Here is a 27499-nt window from a genome sequence, read left to right as displayed (position 1 = left end):
AAGTACAATTTGGAGAAAATGGGGGGAAATCAGGAAAAAAAGCATGGATCACTGTTCACTTGTTTTTTTTAAACAGTGTGTGACACATCCAATCGAGAAGTCGGCACAGTTTAAAAAACGGAGCGTAATTTATGTATGCGTTATTCATTCAAACCTTAATCTCAAAGAATCACTGAATTTCCCTCAGATTTGACAAGTGTAGCGTGCACAGCCAGCAGTAACGTTAAATAGGCGTGAAGTAAAGTCTTTGTGGAGTGGACATCACATTCTGACCGTCGATCATTCACAACAATTTCACAACCAAATAAAGTGTAGATCTTTTATTTTATTTAGCCTTTATTTAACCAGGTTTGTCCCATTGAGATCAAAGATCTCTTTTACAAGGGAGACATGGCCAAGAACAGCAGCAACACAAAGTTTCAACAATCAAACACATAAACACATACAATTGAATAACATTAAAATGATCAAATAAAACATTTGCATACAGACAGCCTGTTCTCAAGAGATTTTACCATAGCCTTAAAACCATTTAGGGTTACTAAGCTATGAAGTTTAAGATCAGACTGCAGACTGTTCCATGCGGTGGGTGCAGAGAACCTAAAAGCTTTCTTCCCTAGTTCAGTTCGGACTTTGGGAACAGAAAATTGTAGAGTGTCCGGAGAACGAAGATTGTAATTCCCACATTTCAAGCTTAAAAGTGACGACAGGTAGGTAGGAACTTTGCCAAGAATGGCTTTGTAAATTAAGACATACCAATGACTGATCAAATATTCAACAACCAAAAACAAAGACACGTGCATTTGCTGTTAAGTGCTGGTCAGAATTTGGATAAGAATGGACAAATAATAATAATAATATAAGAATGGATAAAAAAATGTGATTTGAGCTCGATCACAACCATTAGTTATCCTTGTGGAGATTTCAGTGGCAAAATGTTTTTCTCTGTGATTGAAATAGGGTGATATTCTGGGCCAGATGATATGACTTGAGCTGGACGCTATCGGGCTCCCTCGATTGGTCCCGTCCTTCCGTGCTTGCTGGGTAGAAAGACTTGTGGCTCGAAATAAACAATTCTGCACAGTCAGACTTGAACTCGTACTTATTACATTGTATCCTGGCTGTATCGAATTGTGAACCTTATATTGTGGATCAAATCATATGAGATATCATCCCATCCCTATTGATGCTTTGCAGGGAAGTGCGTGTGAGGACTGGACCACAGTGTGGTGCTGTTACCCTCTGGCTGTATGTCAGATGATCAGAGAGATCAAGCGGAGGATGAAGACTCAGACGTATCAGGTGTCCACCGCCCTGGAGTGCTCCTGAAGAAACTCTGGAGAGGGAAACCAATCCCGTCCTTTACAATTCTACGGAGACTGCAGAGTACCATCTTGAGATTACTAGTATGAAGAATCAATATACTTGAACTACTTTGAAATGCTCCTGATGAGGTCTTGCTCATAGACTCAATCAAACCTCTATACAATACATAGAAGAGACTGTAACGGACAAACTTTGATTAATGGCATGGATAGCAGATAGACGGCTCATCCGTAAGAGAGTTGAGACTTGACTTGGACTTGAGATTTGGAACTTGTGAACAATCTTTATTTGTGTGTGTATTAACATTAAGGAAAGGGCTACTAATAATAATGTCAACTAACCAATGCTGATGCTGTAGCCTATGCTAATAAATGTAGATAGAGTGAGGATAATACAGTACAGACTTTTAATTCCTTAGTTTTAGCTATGCAGTGTTCTATGCAGACCAGATGGCATCCAGCAGATAATAGAAGGCTCATCCATAAGAGACTTGAGACTTGACTTGGATTTGTGACCAAAGACTTGAGACTTGACTTGGAGTCTTCGACTATAGCTCAAAGACTTAAAACTTGACATGGCCTATAGCTCAAAGACTTGAGACTTGACTTGGACTCAGCTCATAGACTTGATACTTGACTTAGACTCTAGCTCAAAGACTTGAGACGTGACTTGAACTCTAGCTCAAAGACTTGATATTGGACCTGGACTTGCAAAAAATGATTTGTGAGCATCTCTGATTAATGCACAGCAGTGTCAGAAAACCTGTGGGAGCAGCACACATAAACTAAGAGGGTTAGGGTTACCTACATCATGTAGGAGACTCCAAGGCAGGAGATCATTATCTTTGATCACTCGCCTTATTTGCAGCCCCTTTGCACAATCTGCCTACAATTTGACTCCCTGCAGAAACTCCACCCCCACCAGCTGGTATGGGTCATTAAAGCTCGTTAAGGATCTCATGTGATTCTCCGTGGATGTCCGCATACAGAAAAGATAAAAAGAAACAATAACAGCTGCCCTCGAAGCCGCCCTGGAGCAACATCTGTTCACTTCCGCGTCCAGAATGTCCAGAATGATGCGTTTTGCATCATTCTGGACAGGGAAGTGCTGGATTATAAAACGGCTCTCTCAAATCAAGGAACCTGGTTGGTTCACAGCCGTGATAGAGCATATATCACGGCTGGGGCCACAATCACTGAATCACTCTGCCTCTGAGAAAATAAATTGTAGCTAACTAGCCTTGCACACTGACTCTAGTAGCTAGCTAACCGCCAGCTAGCTAATGGCGATAACGACGCTTTATAAAACGTCTTTTTGCAAGGCTAGCTACTAGCTACTATGAGTTAGCTTTCTGCAAATTTGCATATTAAACATAACATTTCAGAAAACACTAAAACAAAAAAACATTGTTTTAATGTAAGTAATCAACTGTTACCCTATTCACCGGAATTTGGGGGCCCTCTTGGGATGCCATCTTGGATTTGTCAATAAATAATTAACTGATAGTAATTTCATTGATTCAGTTGTATTCCTTGAGCTCTAGACACCAAAAGCACCTTTCTAGGTTGAATAGTAATTGAGACATAGCCATTTTAAGCTCCCAGCAGTCATCTCGGATGCCATATTGAAAATTACCCCTTGGCCGGAATTTTCATTTTGGTAGACTTTTAGTAGGTTATGTTATTTAGCATGCTCAATGGTAACATAATCCATTGAAACACATTTTGTATCAATTTGTTCTTGGTTTAGGCCAGTTATTTCCACAGAATGACTGGCCTAAATTGAGATATACTGCCCTGCAAAGGCAAAGGGGGTCACTCACCAGAGTGAGAAAAATGACTTCAAAGTGTGTTTGTTGTCCAGCCAAATGTATTGTAGGGAGATTATTGCAAATGTGTGAATTATTTGTTTTTTTATGTAGTTATTTATCTTTTTTTTTCTTCTTTTTTTTAAGCTCAAACTTGACCTTTGACTCTTATTTGGAAGTTACCTTACTCTGGCTTTGCATTGTCTGCAAAATAATAAGGGGTGATGCCAAGCGAAAAGACTAACTTCAATTTGATCCTTCACTTGGTTGCTTATCACTATATAAAACCATTATGATAATAATGATAACATAGACATGACATCTAGTGTTCATCGCACAATTAGGCTTAATATAATTGTGACAGGTAGGACCTGCCCACTAGTTAATTGACAGGTAGAACTTGCCCATTAGCTAATCACTGTCACCTGTGAGCTATGCTGCCTGTTCTTGGCTTGTTTGTGCATTGCTCGGTGAAGTTGGGTGTGTGAAGGCCAGCTCATTGACTCGATATTTGAAGCAGCAACTCATGTTCAGGAGTTGTCCTATACACTTCTTTATGTTTGAAGCCACACATTTGCTTTTTATGTCTATCATTTTCTGTGATTTTAATGTGTTCACAAATTTTAGGTGGTCAGATCAGTGCTCCATGCAGTATCAAGTGTTTCAGCCATATTGGGAAGGGGGAGAAGAACCCAATTGAGGTAGCCTATGTCATTTTTGTATATTGCTGTTATAAATTATATTGTTTGGAGACAAAGGATTTAACATTTTGTGATGTTTAAGGGCAAATGCTACCAGATTAATGAATGAATGAATGAATGAATGAGCTTTATTTGTCACTGTTAGAAAACAAGTTAAGAACAACGAAATTGAAGCAATCCCCTGGTGCGTTGGACAAGACAATACAATAAGTCAAGGTAATAAAGATAAGGTATTAAAAAGTAACGAGGTAATAAGGATAAAAGTGTTCAGTGTGTAAAAGTATGAGGTAATAAAAAGTGAAAAAAAGTAAAAAAAGTAAAAAGTGTCTAGTTTCAAGTTTGTTTCGTGTACACTCCTGTACACTCTATACATTCGAGACGGTTATTCCACTTAGCATATTTCACAGTCCTATATACACAGTCCTATATACATTAAGGCATCGACACTTTACTTGGTTCTGTGTGCACATTTTTGAGCATTCTATATACATTAAGGCACAATATATCTAAGATACCTGAGGGCGGTCAGTATACTTTTAGCATATTGCACGTATATTGCACATATTCTTATACATTAGGCACAGAGTATCTATGATAACTGTGTTAGGGCATGTTGAGTGCAGCTATGGCTCTTGGAAATAAACTGTCTCTGAACCGGCTCGTTCGTGCCATCATCGCTCTGTAGCGTCTGCCCGAGGGCAGCAGTTCAAAGTGGCAGTGCCCGGGGTGGGATGGGTCTTTGAGGATGCTGTGGGCTTTCCTGAGACAGCGGGAGCTGTACAGGTCAGCCAGGGGGGGGAGGGGGCAGCCGACGATCCTCTGGGCGGTGTTGACGACTCTCTGGAGCGCCTTCCTCTCCGCGGCTGTACAGCTGCAGAACCACACACAGATACAGTACGTGAGGATGCTCTCGATGGAGCACCGGTAGAAGGAGACCAGCAGTTCCTGTGCGAGATGGTTGTTCCTGAGTAATCTCAGGAAGTACAGTCTCTGGTGTGCCTTCTTGATGGTAGCAGTGGTGTTGGTGCTCCAGGTCAGGTCGTCATCTAGATGGACGCCCAGGAATCGGAAGTCGGAAGTTCTCTCCACGCCGTCCCCACCGATAACCAGGGGCTGAGTGTCTGTTTTCTTCCTCCTGTAGTCGATGATTATTTCCTTGGTCTTGGAGGTGTTCAGGGCCAAGTTGTTTTCCGTGCACCACACTGACAGCGTCCGCGAACTTGATGATGGAGTTGCTGGGGTGGGCAGGGGTGCAGGTGGAGTAGAGAAGGGGGCTCAGCACGCAGCCCTGTGGAGAGCCGGTGCTGAGGTTTATGTTTGATGAGGTGTGGCGGCCTACCTTCACCCTCTGGGGGCGATCCGACAGGAAGTCCTTAATCCACAGGCAGATGGAGTTTGATATTCCCAGGTCTGACAGTTTGGTCACCAGTCTATCAGGGATGATGGTGTTGAACACCGAGCTGTAGTCAACAAAGAGCAGCCGCGCGTAGCTCCCCCGCTGCTCCAGGTGGCTCAGAGTAGAGTGGAGAGCTGTGGCAATGGCGTCCTCCGTGGACCTGTTGGTTCTGTAGGCGAACTGGTGAGGGTCGAGCCCGGCAGGGAGTGCCGAGATGATGTGGGTCCGGACCAGCTTCTCGAAGCCTTCCGAAGCCTTCCTTGGGTCCACCGCTCTCAGCGTGCGCCTGACTTCATGCTCCTCCAGCTTGAGGGTTTGGCTGCTGTGGGCTGGATGTGGGCTGTGGGAGGGGGTGATGTGGGGGGGGGTGGTGTGTCGGCTGCCGGTGTCTCCCTCTCGAAGCGGGCGTAGAAGCGGTTTAGCTCCTCCGCTCGGGAGGTATCGCTGTCGGCCGTGGGGTTGCTGGGTTTGTAGTTGGTCATGTGTTTTATTCCCTGCCATACTTTCCTGGTGGTGTTGCTTTTGAGGAAGTCCTCGATCTTCCTCTTGTGGTCAGCCTTGGCCTCCTTGATTCCCCTCTTCAGATTGGCTCTGGCAGCACTGTAGAGCTCCTGGTCTCCCGCCTTGAAGGCTTTGTCTCTTTCCTTGAGTAGGCCCTGCACTTCTTTTGCCATCCAGGGCTTCATGTTGGGGTATAATAAATAATAATATAATAAACTTTATTTATATAGCACTTTTCAAAACAAATGTTACAAAGTGCTTAACAGGCAATAAAATACAGTGATGCAGTACAGTGATGCAGGTGAAATGATAGCAATGGTGGGCCGTTCATCAGACACAGCTAAAACAATAAAAGCAGACCCAATTAAAACAAGTATACGCACAATTAAAAGACTGAACCATAAAACAATAAAACAATAAACATATAAATGTGCAAATTAGAGGAATGCCATTCTATAAAGATGAGTTTTCAGCTGTTTTTTAAAAATAGACACCGATGTTGATAAACGGATGTCCATTGGAAGCACATTCCAGAGCTTTGGGGCCCGGACCGCAAAAGCCCTGTCTCCTTTAGTTGCGAGATTAGCTCTGGGCACGATGAGGAGGACTTGAGTGGCGGATCTAAGCTCACGGTTAGGTTGATAAAAAGATAAAAGGTCAGCTATGTAGTCTGGCGCCAGTCCAAGATGGGCTTTAAAAGTAGTTAATACAATTTTAAAATCAACTCTAAAACGTACAGGGAGCCAGTGCAGTGAAGCTAAAATGGGTGTGATATGATGCGTTTTGTACCAGTTGCAGGCGTGGCAACTGCTTCTTAGTAAGGCAAGAGTACAAAGAGTTGCAGTAATCCAATCTAGAAAAAATAAAAGCATACATGACCTTCTCTAGGTCTTTAAAACTCATAAAAGATTTGATTTTCGAGATGATTCTCAGGTGGAAAAAGGAGGTTTGAACGACTTTCTTTATGTTGAAGTTTGAGTCGAAAATATGTATGTGGGGTAGACCCGGATGCGCTTATTTACTGTCACAGTGTCTATGCAGTGCGTGATGTACCCCAGGACCGCTGTTGTGAACTGCTCAAGGTCCTTGTTTTCGAAAACGTTCCAGTCTGTAGACTCAAAACAGTCTTGCAGCTTCTGCATGGCCCCCTCAGGCCAGGTTTTCACTGTTTTGGTTGAGACTGGGGCGCTTCTCCGTACGGGGGTGTAAGCTGCGATCAGCTGCAGGCACATATGGTCTGACTGGCCCAAGTGAGGTAGCTGTTTAGCTCTATATCCGTGTTTGATGTTGGAGTAGACCTTATCCAGTGTGTTTCCCCCCCTTGTGGCACACTTGACATGCTGATGGAATTTAGGGAGCACTGCCTTTAGATCTGCATGATTAAAATCCCCCCCAACGAGGTGGATTCCATTGGGGTATTTGCTTTGTTGAGCAGTGATGGTATCATGTAGCAGAGCTAGCGCTACGTTAGCATTAGCATCGGGGGCTACATACACGGCTGTTATCAAAACAGCAGAATGCTCTCTGGATAGATGGTGCGGTCTGCATTTCACTGTTATATATTCCAGATCTGGGGAGCAGTGGCTGCTCATTACCTTGTAGTCAGAAGTCCATTCGTTGTTTAGATAGATTAGCAACATGAACAAAACAAACAGTCAAGCTCACACAAAGACAAAGAGAAAGGAAAACAAAGAAAAACAAAAAAAAACATACTATGATATCAACAATTGTTGTGGTGCTACCATCCATATAGGGGGCTTATGTGCTCGTAAGAGATGCTGTGCGTGGGGTCCCACGCGAGGCGTTTAATAGGAGCTAGCCAGGCAAGTCACACATTGCCTCCAACCTTGTCGAGGTAGGCTAGAAACGAGTCCCAAATAGTTAGAAACTTTTTAAGTGAGTTGGTTCTCAGGGATCTGAGCTTCTCCATCCTATAACAGACATCATGTCCATCAACCAAAGTTGGAAAGAAGGTGAGGAAGGGGACTTCCATTCTTTCAGAATCAGTTTTTTGGCAACAGTTGTCCCCAATGTCAGAGACTGTTGCACAGCTGTGGGGAGTTCCCCCTGCCATGCTTCTCTAATCCTCTCAGTGGAGGCTGTGGTGCAGTTATCAAACAGACATACAAATCTAGAAATAAGATGCCTGGAGTGAGGTGGACTCAGCAAAACATTGAAAAAGGCATGTTCATCTGGGAGCGCTTCAAAGGTATGAATCTTGGATCGAACAAGATTCCTGATTTGCAGGAATCTGAGCCAGTTTGTGCAACTCAAACTTCCTCTTCAGTAGATCAAAGGATGCAAAATAACCATCTAGGTCTTTGATGGAAACTAGACCCTTCTCACTCCAGGCATGGTAATTTTTGTCTAACCATGGAGCCAAAAAAGAGTGATTGAAACAAATTGGCGTGTGGACAGAAACATCTGGTAGACTCAAAACATTCCTAACTTGGTTTAGAATTCGGACAGAGTTTGTCACAACAAAACTTGAATTTTGTAATGTCCCAGGCTTCTCTAGCTTAGAAAATAACAGGGCTGGTAAAGAACAGTTGGCAACAGAGCTGGCCTCCATTCTCAGCCACAGGGGGGCCCCAAGAGTTAAATTACCAGGAGTACCTTGCCGCCAGAACATTAAAGCCCTAGCATTGGCTGCCCAGTACTAATGTCTGAACATGAATCCTGCTGTTAAAATTAAGTGTGTGCAACAATATTCATCATATTGTCATTTCAATTAATTTCTTATCCATAGGTTTCCACATTTGGTAAGTATGTTATCAGAACAATTATTATTTGGGGCAAACATCACTGTTCAATATTAAACCATTTCACTGACCTCGGAGACGTTCTCCTCATCCTTGCTGGTGGATTCAGCCTGGTGAGGGGAAAAAAGACATGGCAGGTCTTGATTTCAATTATTTACAGGCTTGAACAGGACAAAATGAGAGTGGTTCTGTACTTAGTCTACATGAGTTTCCCTGTGCGGTTGCCACCATATTTAACTCACTCGCACGAGCTGGAGCCGCCCTCTAAGGGTGACCTCCCCATCCAGGAATGTGAAGTCCCGCCACTGGCTTCCACAGTCACATGTTGCCTGAGATTATTCAAAACACAGGGATAGATATTAAACATTAAATATCACCCTTTAGTTACACACACACATGCGCACACACACACACACACACACACACACACACACACACACACACACACACACACACACACACACACACACACACACACACACACAGCATATGATTGGTGCATCTGCTGAAGTTGTACTACTTGCTTTCACAAACCCATGTCTGAGTTGCAGAACTAACCTCGCTGCGTGGGCGGGAGGACAATGGGGGCCGAGGCCGTGCCCTCGGAGGCTGAGGCCGTGTTCTCTACATTGTTTTGCATTTTCTAAGGGACGAAAGGAAACACATTAGTTCCGTTAAAAAAAGTATAGCAAAACTGATTATTAAAAGCAACAGCAGCAGAGAAAATTATACTTGCAAATGTCAAAATCCAACAAACTACATGTAATTAGTCTTAGAGACTGGGGACCAAGACCAGCACATTCAGTGCCCCTGGTTTCCTATAGAAGGACCTTGGTCTGTGGTGTCTATGACCTTCTGTCCTTACTCAAATTTGGGATGACTTGTGCCTCACTAAAAACTGCACTGATCAGAGACAGATAGGGAACAAATCAGATTTGCTATTTGTAGTGAGATGAAAGACATCCCAAATTTCCAAGGATGCAGGGTCCTAGATACTTGGGACAACTTTATACCAAACGGAAACGCATTACTGCTGTATGGGAGAGTGTCTTTCACTGAGGGGTGGCTGTGGATTGTGTCTAAAGGCCTCTGGGATTCAGACAACATGGTGCTCTTGCTAAACTAACCCTAACCCTTGGGAGTTATTTGAGGATCATCATATGATGAGCGTGGCGTTTACCCCTATATCCTAACCCTAACCATACTTACCTGTGGAATCTTTAGTCTCGTCTCTGTGACTCTTTCTGGAATCGAAAGTATCACAAAGACATGCAAGCCTCCACGCCACGACAAGGCAGATTCTATGTGGAGTTTTTGTTTTGTTTTGGGGGTTTTTGGGCTGCAAAAGCAGTTTTTTTGGGCTGCAAACACTTTTTTTCTTTTTTCTTTCAAAAAAGTAAAAAAACAAACAATGGGCTGCTCCGCCATCTTGTAAGAAATGGAAATAATAAAGGGCTCCTCAGCCATCCCTTGAAAACAAAGAACTCCTCATAAATGTTTTACAAAATTAAATGGAAAGGTCAAATGGTCAAAAAGTAAAAAAAAAACTCATGGCTCATGCCTCCTGTTTCATGAGGTTCCGCTTTCTTCTGAACGCTACATTCGTTCTTACAGCCAGGTGGTGAGTCTGACAATCCTTGATGTAGAGGTTGTAGGCCTCATTGTGGGTCCCCTCCAGGCGGATGAAGGAGAGCTCCTCGGCTGACCATCTTGTGGTGCTGCAGGCTGGGACAGGCGCGGACTGCATAATCGGGCACGTCGGGCAAATGCCCGGTGGCCTGGCCTGGCCTGGCCTGCAAAAAAAAAAAAAAAAATGTTGGTGCCCCCAGTCAGGCCACTCACTGAACAGCAGGCCAGGCGCTGCCTACTGGTTTACTAGTGGTTTTATTACTTTATTCAGGGTTAAAGTGGGTGCATCTCATTGTAAAATTGGACTCGGCCCAAATTGGGCTTCAAACGGCCCAAATCTGGCTTCAAACAGCCCAAATCGGGCTTCAAACGGCCCAAATCTGGCTTCAAACAGCGCAAATTGGGCTTCAAACGGCTCAAATTGGGCTTCAAATGGCCCAAATTTTTCGCAGGGCGCCCTACGGACGCCGGCACGCACGTCGGCCCGTATTGGCCTGGCCTGCTTGCTATCTAATGCCCGGCCTGAATTAGAATCCCAGTCCGCCCCTGCACATTACTGTATTTATCTAGCAAAGCCTTTGCTTGTCGCTTATCCACTTCATCTAGGTTTGCAAATTGAGAAATGTTTAGATCACAAGTTGTACTGGGTTTAACTGCTCCCACCTCAGAAACATAGGCTGTACAACCCTGGGAATCTACTGAGAATTCTACCTGGGGGTCGCTTTCCACTAACATCTTGACAGTTTGTACTGTGGCTATAACACAGCGGGGTATTAACCAAACATCATTTGTCATGTCATTGGAACATAGGCCTTCCCCCTCTCTCCTTGTACTAACGAGGGTGAAACCAAAAGTCCCTCCGGGAGAGAACCCTCATCTTGTTCGAGAGGTTCAACTAAGAACTCTATCTGCTCTTGTATGGGTATATTTGGACATGTAACAGGCACTTGAATCACAGTTCCAGCTGGAACACAGAAAGGCTTCTTACCTGCACTCTGACGCGATGAGCTTCGAGAGAATTAGTCATGGCCTCCATCATCTGGCAATATCTCAGCGCTCGCCGCCACCCTGGTGGTGCTGATTTCACAGTTGGAGCTTGAAAGAGGTCAGGGCGGTATTGTTTGTACATTTCATGATACAGAGAGTTAAACACATTCATTTCTAATACCCCTGGAGTTACTGCTTTCTTTTGCTTCATGTAATTATCAGCAGGATCTTTAACCACCAACACTCCTCTATGCGGTATGCACACCCCTAGTAATGTAACCTCCAACTCAATATAACCTTCACAGGGGATTCTCAACCCATTGGCCGCCTTCAGTCCCAACCACCCACAGTCTTTGAGGTCGTTGTCTGTAAGATGAGAAAATTTTGCCTTAAAAAACTCTCAGTAACAGTGGTAACCATAGAGCCTGTATCTAACAAACATGGGACAGTAACCCCACCCATGTTAACCTCTCCCTCAGGGCACTCACCAACTAGATGGCTGATGTCTGAGTGGCCATTATAGTTAGAGCCTAGTAAGCCCCCCTCCAGTGTGTGGCTCTGCACGCTGGTGGGCTCTAGTTTTCCGACGGCCTGGGCACCTGAGGGTTGGCACTGTTCTCCACTTCTCTATCTGGGGCTCCTTCACTCCGGGCTGAAACAGAACAAAATCGGGCAATGTGGCCTGCTTGGTTACACCTAAAACAAATTGGTTTCCCATCTGCAGTTCTTCTGGGCTGCATGTTCCGGTTACCAGTACCAGCCAACTTGGTAGGGGCTAGTGCCTTAATAACCAAATCTAATTGACTCTGCTGAGCCTTAGCAAAGCTGTTAATTCTGCAAAATCAGATGAACTTGTGTTGACACTTTCACAGGACACTTGGGCTTCATTAGACACTGGAGGCGGCTGGCTGTATCTCTGCCTTCACATTGGGCTTCACATTGTGCTATCCACCTTGTGGCTTCACTCCTCACCTCACGGATGCTCCATTGTGGCTTATTACGTACCATGTCCCTTAGCCTAACTCCCAGAGCTTGGTCTCTAATACCATCACAAAATTGATCACGCAAATCTATTTGTGCTTTTGTATTAGCTTGCCCATCAGTTTTTACGATTTGGTCCATAAGTGCCATCAATGCATGGGAATAATCAAGCACTGATTCTCCCTCTTGTTGTTTACGGTTGAAAAATCGACGTTGTACTGAAATATGGGAATGTGAACAGGCATAAACCTCCTTCAGACCATCAAATATTCCCTCAACACACACTCTCTGTTCTATAGGCAGGAACTTTATCTCAGTGCGTGCAGCACCCTCCAGATGGTTAAAAACAATCTGGGCTCCTTCTCTGTCAGTTTTGGCTCTAGTCTGTACAAAGTCTCTCATCTCCTCGATCCACTCATCCACAGTCAGTGCATCTGATCTGTCCAGCTGCCCAGAGAATTTGGGTACCTTACGGTCCTCCTGGACATAAACCACTGGGTTGTCTCTGCCAGTCATGTCTGGTCCAACCTCAGCAGCTCCCGCCAAAGTCCCATTATTCTCTGCTGGTGCAGCTCCGGCTTTCAGACTGCGTACTTCGTTCTCCAGCTCCTTTATCCGCTGTGCCATTACTACTGTACTACTACTGTACTGTACTGTACTGTACTGTACTGTACTGTACTGTACTGTACTGACTACTGTAAGTCACTTTTCACCTGTCTCAGTAAAGCTTCTGTTCACCGTCTGCAGCTGGTCCAAAATGCTGCCGCCCGCTTACTCACCAGGTCTAAAAAGTCCTGCCATATTTCCCCCATTCTAGCCTCCCTGCACTGGTTACCAGTTCATTTCAGGATCCAGTATAAGATCCTGTTAACCACTTACAAAGCTCTAAACGGCCAAGCCCCAGCCTACATCTGCGACCTCATTCCACCACACCACAACACCCGTTCTCTGAGGTCCTCAGACCAGGGGCTCCTGGCAGTGCCCAGGACCCGACTAAAGACCAGGGGGGACCGGGCGTTTGGGGCGGCCGCCCCTAGACTCTGGAATGCACTTCCCCCGGTCCTGAGATCGGCTGCCTCCCTCAACCTGTTCAAGGGACACCTGAAAACGCACTTATTTAAGCAGGCGTTTGAACAGTCTTAGGCCGATCATCACCTCACTGTCTTCTTGTACTTGGTTTTATGTTTGCATGTTGTTTTTAAGATTTTATCCTACTTTTGCTCTGTAAGCCCACCATTTTATGTTACTATTATGCCCTAGTGCCATGTAGGCCTATAATGTTTTTGACTGACATATTATGTACAGCACTCTGTGCATTCGTGCTGGGAGGGGTGCTTTAGGAATAAACTTTTACTTACTTACTTACTTACTTACTTTGACATTGAGAATTTCATAGAGGCAACAGTCACCTGGCCTTAGAAGGGGGGGGGGGGGGCATATCTCGGCAGCAGCAAAAAACACCCTGCCGAATATTGCCCCCCCCTGTTCAATTTCCTTTCAGAGACTATAGGGTGAAACACAGTTACCAGCTGATATTTATGGCTGTTTGTGAGTGACATTGAGAATTTCATAGAGGCAACAGTCACCTGGCCTTAGAAGTGGGGGGCATATCTCGGCAGCTGCAAAAACCACTCTGCCGAATATCGCACCCCACTGTCCCTCATAGTTTGAATGAGTTGGCTGTAAGTTATACAAATAATTTTCATAACGATACAAAAAAAGCAAAGACAGACATAAAGGAGTGATCTATTAGACTTCAGAGGGTTACACACACAAAAATATGTCATTTCTCTGTACTTACAGGGTAAGTAGAGGGTCTGATGTGAATTTACCCTGTAAGAAGCCTACTTGTACCAAATCTGTACTTAGGTTACAGGGCAAGTGTTGTGTTGTTGTGCAATTAGGCCAAATCTGATACCATGTACTTATAGCCTATGTAAGATTAGTCTTTAAACAGTAGCCTAACAGGAGCAAGTCTTTTGTCTTCTTCTTTTGACAGCTGGAATCTCCCACACCACAAACACTGGAGGGCATGCAGCCCAGCGATTTCATGAACCAACTGAATAGCTCTTGAGAATGGACAGCGATTTCGAGAGCGGACATTGAGAGCGCACATTGAAATTAATTATGGTGACCTACCTTCCTTAACATAGTAATAATAATGAGCATAATAATTGTAATCTACACAATGTACACAATCTACAAAAACATACAATAATATAAACGGTGTTGTGTTCACGTTCATAGCTCATATCATAATATAATGTATAATATTGTTAATTTCAAGCTCAATTCTTACCCAGAGAAAAGGTACAGCACTGAAAATGTAACAAGCAATAGTTTTTTAAACATCTTTATTTTAAAAGATGAAAAAACCCAGGTGCTTTAGTCCCAAGCTTCAACAAGCAGACATTTGATCTCAAAAATCAAATACAATAAAAAAATCCAGTCCACAGTTTTTTCTACATTTTTCTCAAGTCCAGTCAGCTGTTCTGGCCAATCCCGGCGCTTGACTGCTGCGTAGGCGGGCACAGGGCGTGGTTATTGCGTAACCACGCTGACTGAAACATGTCATGAGGTGGATTGTGGACTGGAGTAGTAGCAGACTAACGTAACGCTGAGGGTGTGTGTGGGGACGGTGTGTGCATGTCTGTGTGTCTGTGCACTCCTCCTCCTCCTCTGTCTCACTCTGCTGTGTAAAATAAAGCGAGTAATACAGCTTCATTTTATTTTATTATTGAAACGGGCCCGAACCCGGCCCGGCCCCGGCGGCTCGGAGCAATGGGGTCATCCCTATGTTCCCCGGGTCCTATGTTCCCCGGGTCCTATGTTCCCCGCTTTTCCCAAATAGGGTCCTATGTTCCCCGCTATGTTCCCTGGGAGAGGTTAGGTTTTGGGTTAGGGTCTGGGGGAGGTTAGGTTTAGGCGTTGGGGGTGGGAGAGGTTAGGTTTTGGGTTAGGGTCTGGGGGAGGTTAGGTTTAGGGTTAGTGAAAAACGGGGAATATAGAACCCGGGGAACATAGAACCCGGGGAACATAGACATGATCCCGGAGCAATTCATTAAAAAAAAGCCCGGCCCCACCCCGTATTGGCCAGGCCCTCGGGTTTGCAGCTCTCTAAAAGGCAAGCTTGCTCATCCGGTTTTCAGCTTAATCTACTGTAGAAGACTGTTCAGTGTGTGTGTGTTCCCTACGGCAACCTCAGAGGGAACACACACACACACACACACACACACACTGAACAGTCTGCTACACTACTAATTATTTTTTCTTTCCCAATGAACATTCTTACTCAACCTGTTTCTCCTGCTTCAGCCAATCAGCAGTAAGCTGGCCATCTTTCCTGCTGATATTTTTCTGCCTCATTTCTCGGTTTGGTCAGAACATCTCTTCTTCCACTGCTTCCACTTCTCCTGAAGTCCCTCAGCAGTCAGGTGAGTCACAGCAACTTTTAAACGGTCATTGCAATCTAGTTATAGTTTTATAAAGAGTTTGTTTTATTTGTACAACAATGATAAAACTGAAGCAAAGTGATAACAAACAGTTAAAATATAAGATAAGAAAATGACTACAAATGACCGGTGATACAGGTGAGGTGAGACGTATAATTTTTCTTTTCTTTCTTTCTTTCTTTCTTTCTTTGGTTAGGGAGGAAAACCTTCCGAAACAGCATTTACTAAAACTGAAACCAATTCGAACAATTTAATCGATATATTTAAAGGAATCCTCATCCAATTCAACCAGCTTTGTATCATTACAAAATCAACAGTCTATCCGAAAACTGTAAACAGATTTGCAGGCATTCATTTAGTTTGACAGTTGTTGAGAGGTGATTAGAGTTAAATTGTGGACCAGTGATGTCATTTAATGTGATATTTTTCACAATATTTCATATCACCTTTATTTTTATTGTATTATCAGATTTGTAAATCTGTCCTGCTGCTGACCCTCATTTCATTGCTGACTGTACATTGTTGGTACTGTTGCTGCAAAGCTAGTGATGCTGCAAAGGGAGAGATAATGACATAGGTTATTATGATCCCTGACCTCTGGCCAAGCCCTCTGGGGCTGATCCATCTTAGCCTTATAGCTAACCTATCTCAGGGATTGACACCGAAAGATTGCATGCACATCAGCCGCCAGGGGCGGACTGGGATCATAATTCAGGCCGGGCGTTAGATACCAAGCAGGCTAGGCCGATACGGGCCGACGTGTGTACTGGCGACCGATTGGGACGTTTGAAGCCCAATTTGGGCCGTTTGAAGCCCAATTTGGGTCATTTGAAGCTAGATTTAGTGAATATAATGCTAACGTGATAATACATGTTACCTATTTGTTCACTAATAGAAACATCAAGATTGCTGAGATAACTGCAAGTATAATATGAAGAAGTAAAACCAAAAACATGCCTCTGTACAAACGCTTCCCAGCTAACTTTATTTAAGGAAGAGTGATCAGATCGTGCATACTGCGTTATTCTCCACAGGCTTAAGAACTACACGTCATAACAATAACAATAATAAATATAGCCGCAAGCGGCGATGCAGGGTCCAAGCTTCCGGTGACTTGGGGGGTATATGTCAGATAGTGCACATTTATTCATACTTGGTATGTGCACAAGTAAACAAAGTTTGGTTGAGATCCGGTGACCTGACGGTTTCCAAGCAGTACTAGTAGTAGTAGTAGCAGTAGTAGTAATAGTAGTAGTAGTAGTGTTGGTAGTAGTGGGAGTGGTAGCAGTAGTAGCAGCAGAAGTACTAAGAATAGTAGTAGTAGTAGTAGCAGCAGCAGCAGTAGTAGTGGTGGTTGGCTGTTATAGCGCCACCATCTGGTGGATTGGTGTAATTTTTTCCTCTGAGTAGTGGGTGATGTCTTGGAACTATGTGGAAAGGTGGGTGATGTGGGGCGTATGGTTTCTGAGATCCACACACTTTTAGGGCAGGAAAAGAACAAAAGCAAATACACACAAATTTAGACATTTATCATTTCAAAACGGTTTCATGTATCCAAAATCCTTTAATAACTTTAGGTCGGGGTAGTCCATAGATGACCCAGAAAAAGTTTCGTGTGATTTGGCCAAACGGTCTAGGAGGAGCTCGCAAAAGTAGGTTTTTGATCAAATTCATAATGGCGGAAAATCTACCAGACAGAAATGGGCGTGGCCTAGTAGGTTAGATGCATGATGCTCCAGGGAAACCAGTAGATGTGGAATTTTGATTCTACAGCTCGTTGTTCAGAAGTTATGGACCGACAAACGTGAAATTGGATGTTATAGCGCCACCATCTGGTGGATTGGTGTAATTTTTTTACTCTGAGTAGTGGGTGATGTCGTGAACCTGTGTGGAAAGTTTGGGTGATGGGGGGTGTATGGTTTCTGACATCCACACACTTTTAGGGCAAGAAAAGAACAAAAGCAAATACACAAAAGTTTAGACATTTATAATTTCAAAACGGTTTCACGTATCCAAAATCCTTTAATAACTTTAGGTCGGGGTAGTCCATAGATGACCCAGAATAATTTCCGTGTGATTTGGCCAAACGGTCTAGGAGGAGTTCGCAAAAGTAGGTTTTTGATCAAATTCAAAATGGCGGAAAATCTAGGCACACGCAAATGGGCGGGGCCTATATGGATAGATGCGTATTGATCCAAGGAATCCAGGAGAAGTGAAATTTTGAGTATAGGACACACGGTTCAGAAGATATGGACCATAACGCGAAATGGTCTGTTATAGCGCCACCATCTGGCCGATATGGGTCATTTTTTGTTTCTGAGTAGTGAGGCACATTTACAATCTATGTGCCCAGTCTGGCTACGCTGAGCATTACAGTTTCTGCTGTACATACAGTTTTACCAGAGAAGAAGAATAAAAATAATCAGAACAGATACAATAGGGATCCACGCACTTCGTGCTTGGACCCCTAATAAACATTGACATATTCTGTTTCATTAAACATCTTCCTGTTTAAGCAGGCCCCTAACATTAAAGACATGGTAGTGTGTTCTGCTCAAGCCCCAACCTTTGTTTCTGAAAAATTAGGCCAACAATGTGTGACACTAGGGTGCGTATGTGAGCAAGCAACTAGCCAGACAACGCCACCTTGGGAATTGCACCCAAAGAAATAGTTCAAGGGGGTATAATTCAAACACCTAATGGTTACAATGTACGGGGCCCCTTCAATGTAATGAAGACAGAGACGTGATTCAAAATCAAAGGTTCAATTTATTTTAAATATCTAAAAAGGTATAGCTGGAAGCATCTGTGGAGAAAGCAATCAATGGTTACTAACAGGAAGCTGTGAAGAATTAGGCTACCAAGGTCAGCCAATGATACTTTATTATACAATTTAATATTCTAAGTAAAAATGCTATAGAACAACAGTAGACAGTAAAAAAGACACTTCCAGCACACACTGATCCCAGTACTGCTGGTTTACCTATTTAAGTAGTTTTCACTATGGGCTGAGCTAAGGGCCGACTGGGGGGAGGTATAATCACGTATCCGGCTATCCACCCAGGTGCACAACCACACAGCAAGCTTAAGAAGAGTGCAGAAAAATGGATGATCACAGTGGAAGAATACAACACGGCAAGCTTAAAATGCATAGAAAAAGGTGATCACTGCAATTATATCACGCGCATGCAAATAGTGGTGGTAGCCTATGCCCGACTAACCCCGTCCACCAGCCTGGCACCTTGGCCAGATAAGTAGCTATAACCCAACAGGTAATACCAGATTAATAAACGGACCAGTTGGTTTATCACACAAACAAACAATTAAAATTACTAGTGACCATCCCGCAGCCGCAGACAAGCGATGGCGGGAGACGGAACCAAAGCAAAATCCTATACAGAGGCAAACAGTTCTTTTATGGCAAACAGATAACTAGTTTTGCCGAAGGCAAAACAGCAGCTAGTGCTCCGACAGCCGACTTATGGGCAGAATACACACAATCCATAAATGAACATTACAATGAAATGCTACAAGCATTAAGACATGGTGTATGTGGGGGGGATTTTATAATCCCCATTACCTTTGTCAGTGGCATGCATCAAATATCCTACATTGCATCCGCAACTGTACCTCGGCGGTGGGAACCAGCAATGTTAACGGCCACCAGCCTACAAATACCTGTGCATGCAGTGTTCTGACAGCCAACCTACGGGCAAAATACACGCAACCCATGAATGAAACAAACATAATGAAATGCTAGACATGTGTATGTAGGGGGAATCTTGTAATCCTATTACCTTTGTCAGTTGCATGCATCGATTACCTACAACACATCAGCAACCTGTACCTCGGCGGTGAGAACCAGTAATGTGTAATGGCCACCAGCCTACAAATACCTATGAACAATAGAATACAAGGTTTTAGCGGACACTAATATGTACAGCATTAAGTAGGACTCGGGATGCAATGACATACCTGTAGCCCAAACAAGGAGGGACTGGAGGAGAAAGCTCAGAATAGTCAAGCAAGCGGCAGGGACTGAACAATAGGTCCCCACGGGTTATATAGAAAACACAGGTGGCCGGATTACTCATTAGTCACAGGTGGTAGCTGCGCCCAGCTCCATGACTCCCTCCTCACCAGTTAATTGACAGGGGTGCCTCCACACCAGTTGAGTTGGCAGGGCAGGGCGGCCCTACTATCACAAATGGTTTTAGTCTCTATAGCCTATAGCCAAGTGTTGAGCAATGCAAAACTCAAGGCTCCAACACAAGAGTCCAGAAATGAATGAGTGACATCACGGTGGCTCTGTCCATATTTTCATACCGTCTATGGTTCCGAGCTTCTGAGTCCAATTTTACAATGAGATGCACCCACTTTAACCCTGAGGTGTAAGTATTACTTCAGACTAACTAATAAAGTAATAAAACCACTAGTAAACCAGTAGGCGGGCCCTGGCCTGCTGTTCAGTGAGTGGCCTGACTGCGGGCACACAAAAAAAGGCCAGGCCAGGCCAGGCCACCGGGCATTTGCCCGACGTGCCCGATTATGCAGTCCGCGCCTGTCAGCCGCTACCAGAAATATAACAGGAGTAGGAGAACGGCATCAACCTCTCAGTCCTTTCATTGTGTCTCCTGTGTTTGCTGCTTTGGGGGAGGGGCCTCTGGGGACGGGGGAGGGGCCTCTGGGGGAGGGGGGATGGGGGTTGCACTTTTTTACACAGTTTTGCACATCTGCCCTACTGCAAATTCGGACACTGATTTCACTGCTACTGTACAACCAAATGAGCATGTCCATAGTATGTGCTGGGAATGGGGGAGGAGCAGTTGAGATGTGGGGAAATAACCCTAAACCAAACCTGGTTGACTGAACAATGGAGATAATAACTGGCTAATTACCCCATTCAATTGAAAATGAATCATTATGCTCCAACGCAGTTCACTCCCATGTCAGGTGACAATGCTACAATGAAACAAGTCTAGGCAAGCTTAGTTTAGCCGGGCCGCACTCAGTGTTGTGCAAGTTCCCATAAGACGGTGATAGTCAACTTCCGGCACGGGGGCCGGAAGGGAGTGGCCCCCCGACCATTTTCTAATAATTTCATGTTAGTTTTCATTGTGAATTAGAATCTAATTCACAATAAAAACTAATGTGAAATAAAGTTTGACTGAGCTCCAGCTAAATTGTCAAATACCACCATCTGCTCGCTACCCGGGCACTTATGTATGTACTTAACCTAACTAACTTAACCTAACTAACTATCCGGTGTGCACAACATTGTCAGACTAAACTCCAGCTGACACCCCAAAAACCTACAATCCGCTACAGAAAAAAATGATATTGTTTGTTTATTAACTGGCCCCTGGCCTCCTATCATTTCACAAAAGTGGCCCCTGGGCAAAGCAAGTTGAGTATCCCTGCCATAAGAGCTTGCTCAAAGTTCACTTTACACAGATTAAATGAAGAAGTGTGCATGTTCATGATATGGCTGATGATGTAAGTAGTGTCATGATAATGTAATGATAACGGATTCACAAGAATGTAATTATTTCAAAGCAGCTTTCAGGTTGGCAGTTTGGAAGCCCCCATCCACAGAGGTTTCTCTTCATCATGTCGGATTCCAGAACATTTGAGGAGTTGAGGACGTTCCTTCAATGTTACATAACCACCGATCCAAAGGAGCGGGTTCAATTCTATGACGTCTGGGCAGAGAAATATGAAGAGGTCAGTGTCAATCAACTCCTTTGTGTCTGGACCTGGCCTGGAGAATATTATTATTATCTCCGCCAGGAGATCAGGTTTTCGGCCGCATCTGTCTGTCTGTGCGTCTGTCTGTGTGTTCCTCCTCTCCTCTAGTTTGGCCTTCGCGTATCTCGACAACCATTGGTCGGATCGACTTCAAACTTTGGGAGTGTGCTAAGGAGTACGTGACGGAGTGCAGGGACCTGTTTTCGTGCAATTCGGCATAGCGCCACCTACTGGCAACACAAAAAGTGGTTTATCTTGAGAACCTCTCGTCCAATCAACTTCAAACACGGGGAGTGCGCTTAGGGGGACTCAACGGAGTGCAGGGAGCTGGAGTGCAGGGAGCTGAATTCCAGGCAATTCGGTATAGCGCCACCTACTAGCAACAAAAGAAAAATCTTGCAATTCGGCATAGCTTCACCTACAGTACTGGCAACAAAAAATGCTTATTTCAACAACCGTTCGTCCGATCGACTTCAAATTTGGGGAGCGCGCTGATGGGAACTCGACACAGTGCAGTGCGAATTTCGTACAATTTGGCACAGTGTCACCTACTGTACTGGAAACACAAAAAGTGGTTTATCTTGACAACCGTTTGTCCGATCAACTTCAAACTCGGGGAGTGCGCTTAGGGGGAGGCAACAGAGTGCAGGGAGCTGAATTCCATGCAATTCACCATAGCGCCACCTACTGTCAACACAAATAGCAGTCTATCTCAAGAAACATTGGTCCGATTGACTTCAAACTTGGGGATTGCTCTGGTCGGACCCGGATGGAGTGCGGTGGCGCATTCCATGCAATTTGGACTTATGCAGGGGCGGACTGCATAATCGGGCACGTCGGGCAAATGCCCGGTGGCCTGGCCTGGCCTGGCCTGCAAAAAAAAACAAAAAAAAAATTGTGCCCGCAGTCAGGCCACTCACTGAACAGCAGGCCAGGCGCCGCCTACTGGTTTACTAGTGGTTTTATTACTTTATTCAGGGTTAAAGTGGGTGCATCTCATTGTAAAATTGGACTTGGCCCAAATGGGCTTCAAATGGCCCAAATTGGGCTTCAAACGGCCCAAATCGGGCTTCAAACGGCCAAATCTGGCTTTAAACGACCCAAATTGGGCTTCAAACAGCCCAAATCTGGCTTCAAACGGCCCAAATTGGGCTTCAAACGGCCCAAATTGAGCTTCAAACGGCCCAAATCTTTCAACGGCGCCCTTCGGACGCCGGCACGCGCGTCAGCCCGTATCGGCCTGGCCCGCTTGGTATCTAATGCCCAGCCTGAATTATGATCCCAGTCCGCCCCTGGACTTATGCATAGTCATATTGCCACCTATTGGCAACACAAAAAGCGGTTTACTGTATCTCGAGAACCATTCATCTGATCAACTTCAAACTTGGCAGGTGCGTTGCTGGGAACCCTAGATATTTCAGTGGTAAACTTTGTGCAATTCAACCTATAACATCACAGCTTTCACGTACCTCCAGCATTGTATGTCCGATCAATTTCTGGATGTCTGTCCTTCGCGGGTCTCGAAAACCGTTTGTCGGATCGACTTCAAACTTGGGGAATGCATTTAGGGGGACCTGACGGGAGTGCAGTGGGGGGGGAACACCCACGGGGTGTTGAAAGGGGGGAAGGGGCACTGCACTATATATATCTTCTTTATACAATAATTCCAGGACTTTCACTATGTCTGTCCTTCGCGCATCTCGAGGACCGTTTGTTGGATCGACTTCAAACTTGGGGAGTGCGCTTTAGACCTGATGGAGTGCAGTGTGTGTGTGTATACACAGGCATATACTCAGTCAGACTGCCCTTGAGAGACCCCAATCCCACTCTTCTACGCGTAACCGCATCCCCTAATCAAAAAAACTAAACAACAATTACTCTAACACAGACACACAATAAAAAATTTGACAAAAACACATAAATATGTGGGTTACAACACATACAATAAACCCATCATGAATACGCAAACAAAACACTAAAAACAGACAATAACAATATATGATTTACAATAGCATCTCAGTATGACAACACTCACTAACACATTGCATTCAGACGATGTCTCATCACACACATGGTCTATGGGTCAGCTTGGGGAAAAACGTGGTCCTGGCGGAGATCTGCACTCCACCGAGTGCATTTTTCTAGTTATATATAAATTATGCAGCTTTGTGCGGTTTTACTATTGACACGATTCTTGACTGATTAGTCATATCGCTAATTGAATGATTATTCAATCTTTGGTCAGACTCCTTGGCCTCCCAGTTAATTTAGTCAAACCCTTTACAACCCTTCTTTTAAACAGGATTCAGATCTCATGGACTACAACGCACCGAGTCTGGGAGTCAATTGCCTGTCGTCCAACTTTGCTGGAAGTCGTGAGGAGGCTCTGGTTTTGGATGTTGCCTGCGGGTCTGGACTGGTTGCTAAACTGGTAAGCCTGCAGCCAAGACTCTTTCTGGACTGTTCCTTTAAGGTTGAAGACGTGGAGAGCGCTGGACCTGAATGCCAGTGACCCAATGTTGACACATTTAAAAATCTATAATGTGTGCTAATGTGATGTGTGTTTGTGTGCTGTGTGTAGATGATGTGTGTTAATGTGATGTGTCCTGTGTGTAGATGTGTGTTAATGTGATGTGTGTTTGTGTGTTGTGTGTAGATGATGTGTGTTAATGTGATGTGTTTGTGTGCTGTGTGTAGATTGTGTGTTATGGCTCATTTCCATCACATACTGTCTAACAGCACAGTACGGCTCTACTCTTACCTGGCCTTACTCGTCTCCACCTGTATTGACTGTTGCTTCCACCGCAAGTTTACTCGCCTCCGCCCACAACTGGTCGTCATAGCGACGGCATATCTGCCCTCCGCCCATATAGCCCAAGTAGGCTATAAGGTATAATGTTAAAATTGAATCCATACACGGAACTTTTAAACTGGTTATGAAATACTGGTGCCGCTATATGACCTACATGGGCAAATGAGACCATCAGCCAGGAGAATGGATATCAAGTTGTTGTTATTTACATGCATGCACTGCGCGGGGGACGGGGGTTACGCTACGGGGAGAAGGGAAGCCACTACCCCGGCGGACACTCACCAGGAAAGCTGCTTCGCTAAACCCCCGCCTCCGGCCTAGCGGAGCCGACGTAACACACAACTACAAAGGGCTTCCCGAGCAGCAGACTTTTTCTCTCTCAAAACAATTGAAAACCACCGTCATGTTAAGGCTGAGCAAGGAGATACATTTTATTTCACCAGAGCCGAAGGCAGCAACACAAAAGACTGATGGAAATAACAGAAGAGAAGGTAAGTCCCACTAAACTGGTATCCAGCATTGACAGAAAGTATCCAGACACAGTAAACACGATTCTGCCTGACCAATCAGTCGTCTGCAGTGTTTTCACGCCACAGTATGGTACCAGCTAGAACCTCAACAAAGCAGGGATCTAAAACTAGCACGACTCAACCCCGACTCAACCCGGGCTGTCCATGAATATTTTTAAATGTGTATGTTATAGCCAACCATTGATAGTATACCGTAACCTCACTCCCTGCACCATTGCACCATGCAACAGTAGCTTAACCCGAGTGGACAATTCTGGTATAGGCTATTGAAATTAAATCTCACACATCCCTACCCTATTAAAGAAACTAATATTTTTAAATGTTTGTTATAGCCTATATGAGCGAAACGACTAATTAAAAGTCTACTAATTACAAAAGCATAAATTTTCGTTCCGAATCCGAACTGGTTCATCCTCCAATTCTCTCTTCCCTCTCTCGTTCTCTCCCCTCTCTCTCTCTCTCTCTGACTCTCTCCCTCTCCCCATCTAGGCTATCTTTTCTCTCTCCCTCTTTCTCTCTCTCACTCTAGTCCCGAAGCGGATAGAGACTGAGAACTGAGTCTACTCTCAGTGAGGAGGAAGCTGCTGACGTGACGCTGTGGTTTTATGGGCATGGCCACACCTCCACAATGCTTTTGGGCATAAACACGCCTATATGGAGATGTGCACCGAGATGACGTGAAGCGCAGTGGGCCGACACGCCCACAATTAGGGCTTTGCGCAGCGCTATTCCAGCGCAAAACGGGTGCTAGCGCAAAATTACCGCCGTTGGGAAGATAGGGCCCTAAGAAATCTGATCATATTACTCCAGTTCTTAGGTCCTTACACTGGTTGCCAGTGTGTCATAGAATAGATTTTAAAATCCTGTTACTAGTCTACAAATAACTTAACGGCCTAGGCCCAAAATACATCGCTGAATTGCTCCCACGCTACGAACCGTCTAGACCTCTCAGGTCAGCAGGGTCCGGTTTATTAACTGTCCCTAGGATCAAATCAAATCATGGGAAGGCCGCATTCACCCACTATGCTCCTGTTAGATGGAACAAACTGCCTGAAGACCTCAGATCTGCCCCAACTTTACTTACTTTTAAAAATAGACTAAAGACTTTTATGTTTACCGTCGCTTTTAACTGCTGACAAAATGTTGCTAAAAAACTGGGGCCTGGAGGACGATTAAACGATGTGTTGATGCGCCACTCGTGGCGATATGTGGATGTAACCGTATCGTACATACGTTGATGTAGCCGTATCTCTATTTTGTGCAAGGTTTAGAGAAATAAACCGGCCTGGTTGTCGATGGGCACCAGTTGATTGATTTATTGATTATTATAATAAATATATTATATGATAAATATATATATGATAAATTCATTTATTCTACCAATTGAGCAAATATTATCTGATTTTATGCAAACCCATTGATGTCTCAAGTCCTCTATAAGTTTTTAGACGCTATTTTCTTTTCTTGTGTCAACCATTTTATGTGAAGCACTAAAGACTTTTATGTTTGCGTCGCTTTCAACTGCTGACAATGAAGATGTGTGTGGGCTATAAAGGTTAGAGTCCAACTATTATTGTTATACAATTGATTTAAAACACAGAGGATTGTAAATGCTCCTAAAAAACTGGGGCCTGGAGGGCTAAAAAACTGGGGCCTGGAGGGCGATTAAACGATGTGTTGATGTAGCCACTCGTGGCGATATGTGGATGTAGCCGTATCGTCTATACGTTGATGTAGCCGTATCTCTTTTTGTGCAAGGTTTAGAGAAATAAACCGGCCTGGTTGTCGACGGGCACCAGTAACGGAAGTTATCGAGCACTGCTCTCTGGGGTGCAGTTGATGTGTTGATGTAGCCACTCATGACATACTTTGCATAAAACTGCAGTTTAAAGAAAGATAAATAACATTTTATCCAGGACTGGGTTCTGCGAAAGGAGGTATACAATTATAGGTTTAAAAGGTATACTATTACAAGAAAACTAAGTCATTAAACATGTTTTCTTATATAGCCATGATCTACCAACTGAGCAAATATTATCTGAGTTTATGCAAACCCAATGATGTTTCAAGTCCTCTGTAAGTTTTTAGCTATTTTTGCAACTACCGTAAATTCCGGACTATAAGCCGCGGCTTTTTTCCCGTTTTTTGGCCCCTGCGGCTTATATAACGGTGCGGCTTATCTATGGATTTTTTCAGAAAAAAAAAAAAAAATACAAATAAAATCTCTCTTTTTTAGCACTCTTTCTAACTATAAATCCACTTCTGTTTTAATTTCCTCTCTTGCCCTCTTTTCACCACACCGCGGACACTGTGTGCACTGTAAAAATAAACAACGGTGGTGTTGTGTTATGTTGTTTTGTTGAAATGTTACGGTAATACGGTAAATGGGAGCTTCCTCAAACAGCCATCTCTTTCCCGACAATCCCCTCTGTGCGTGACCACTTACATATGGTAATTACGGTAAGCAAACGGCCACTCGGCCATCAACTCCCTCCCCCGACTACCAGGAGAAAATCACAAACTTCGGCGAATTCACACAAAGGAAGATCAAGGAATATTCACAACAAGACGAGCAGTAGAAGCAACACTCTCACTTACCATGGGGAAGGTACGCAGAAATTCACACGACGCAGCTTTCAAGTTGAAAGCAGTCAATCTCGCATTAAAAGAGGGAAACAGAGCAGCCGCGCGTAACCTGGGCATCGATGAGTCAATGGTGAGGCGTTGGACGGTGCAGCAGGAGGAACTGTCTCAGTGCAAGAAGACCAAAAAGTCCTTCAGAGGTCATAAAAGCATCCACAATCACCAACGGGTTCCAAAACGCTGGACTGCTGCGGGATGAAGAGGATGACGCCGCCACAGCTGGC

General features: G+C 44.4%; 1 protein-coding gene across 2 annotated transcripts in view; it reads left to right on the top strand.

The window, feature by feature from the left end:
• The first annotated feature begins 15344 nt into the window (after positions 1–15344).
• LOC310780282 (methyltransferase-like protein 27) overlaps positions 15345–27499 on the top strand; it is a 52158-nt gene continuing 40003 nt past the window's right edge. The window contains exons 1-3 of one of the 2 annotated variants that reach the window (XM_083640841.1): positions 15345–15524; positions 21102–21266; positions 23593–23721. In XM_083640841.1, coding sequence (XP_083496967.1) covers positions 21153–21266; positions 23593–23721 — 243 coding nt within the window. In that variant the 5' untranslated portion in view covers positions 15345–15524; positions 21102–21152. Of the gene's footprint in view, positions 15525–21098; positions 21267–23592; positions 23722–27499 lie in introns of both variants that reach the window. The other variant, XM_083640842.1, reaches the window with a different exon arrangement.

Source organism: Poromitra crassiceps (assembly GCF_964638095.1).
Source record: "Poromitra crassiceps genome assembly, chromosome: 1".
Lineage (NCBI taxonomy): Eukaryota > Metazoa > Chordata > Actinopteri > Beryciformes > Melamphaidae > Poromitra > Poromitra crassiceps.
Note: the sequence above shows the minus strand (reverse complement) of the source record. Positions and strands in the feature narration are given on the sequence as shown.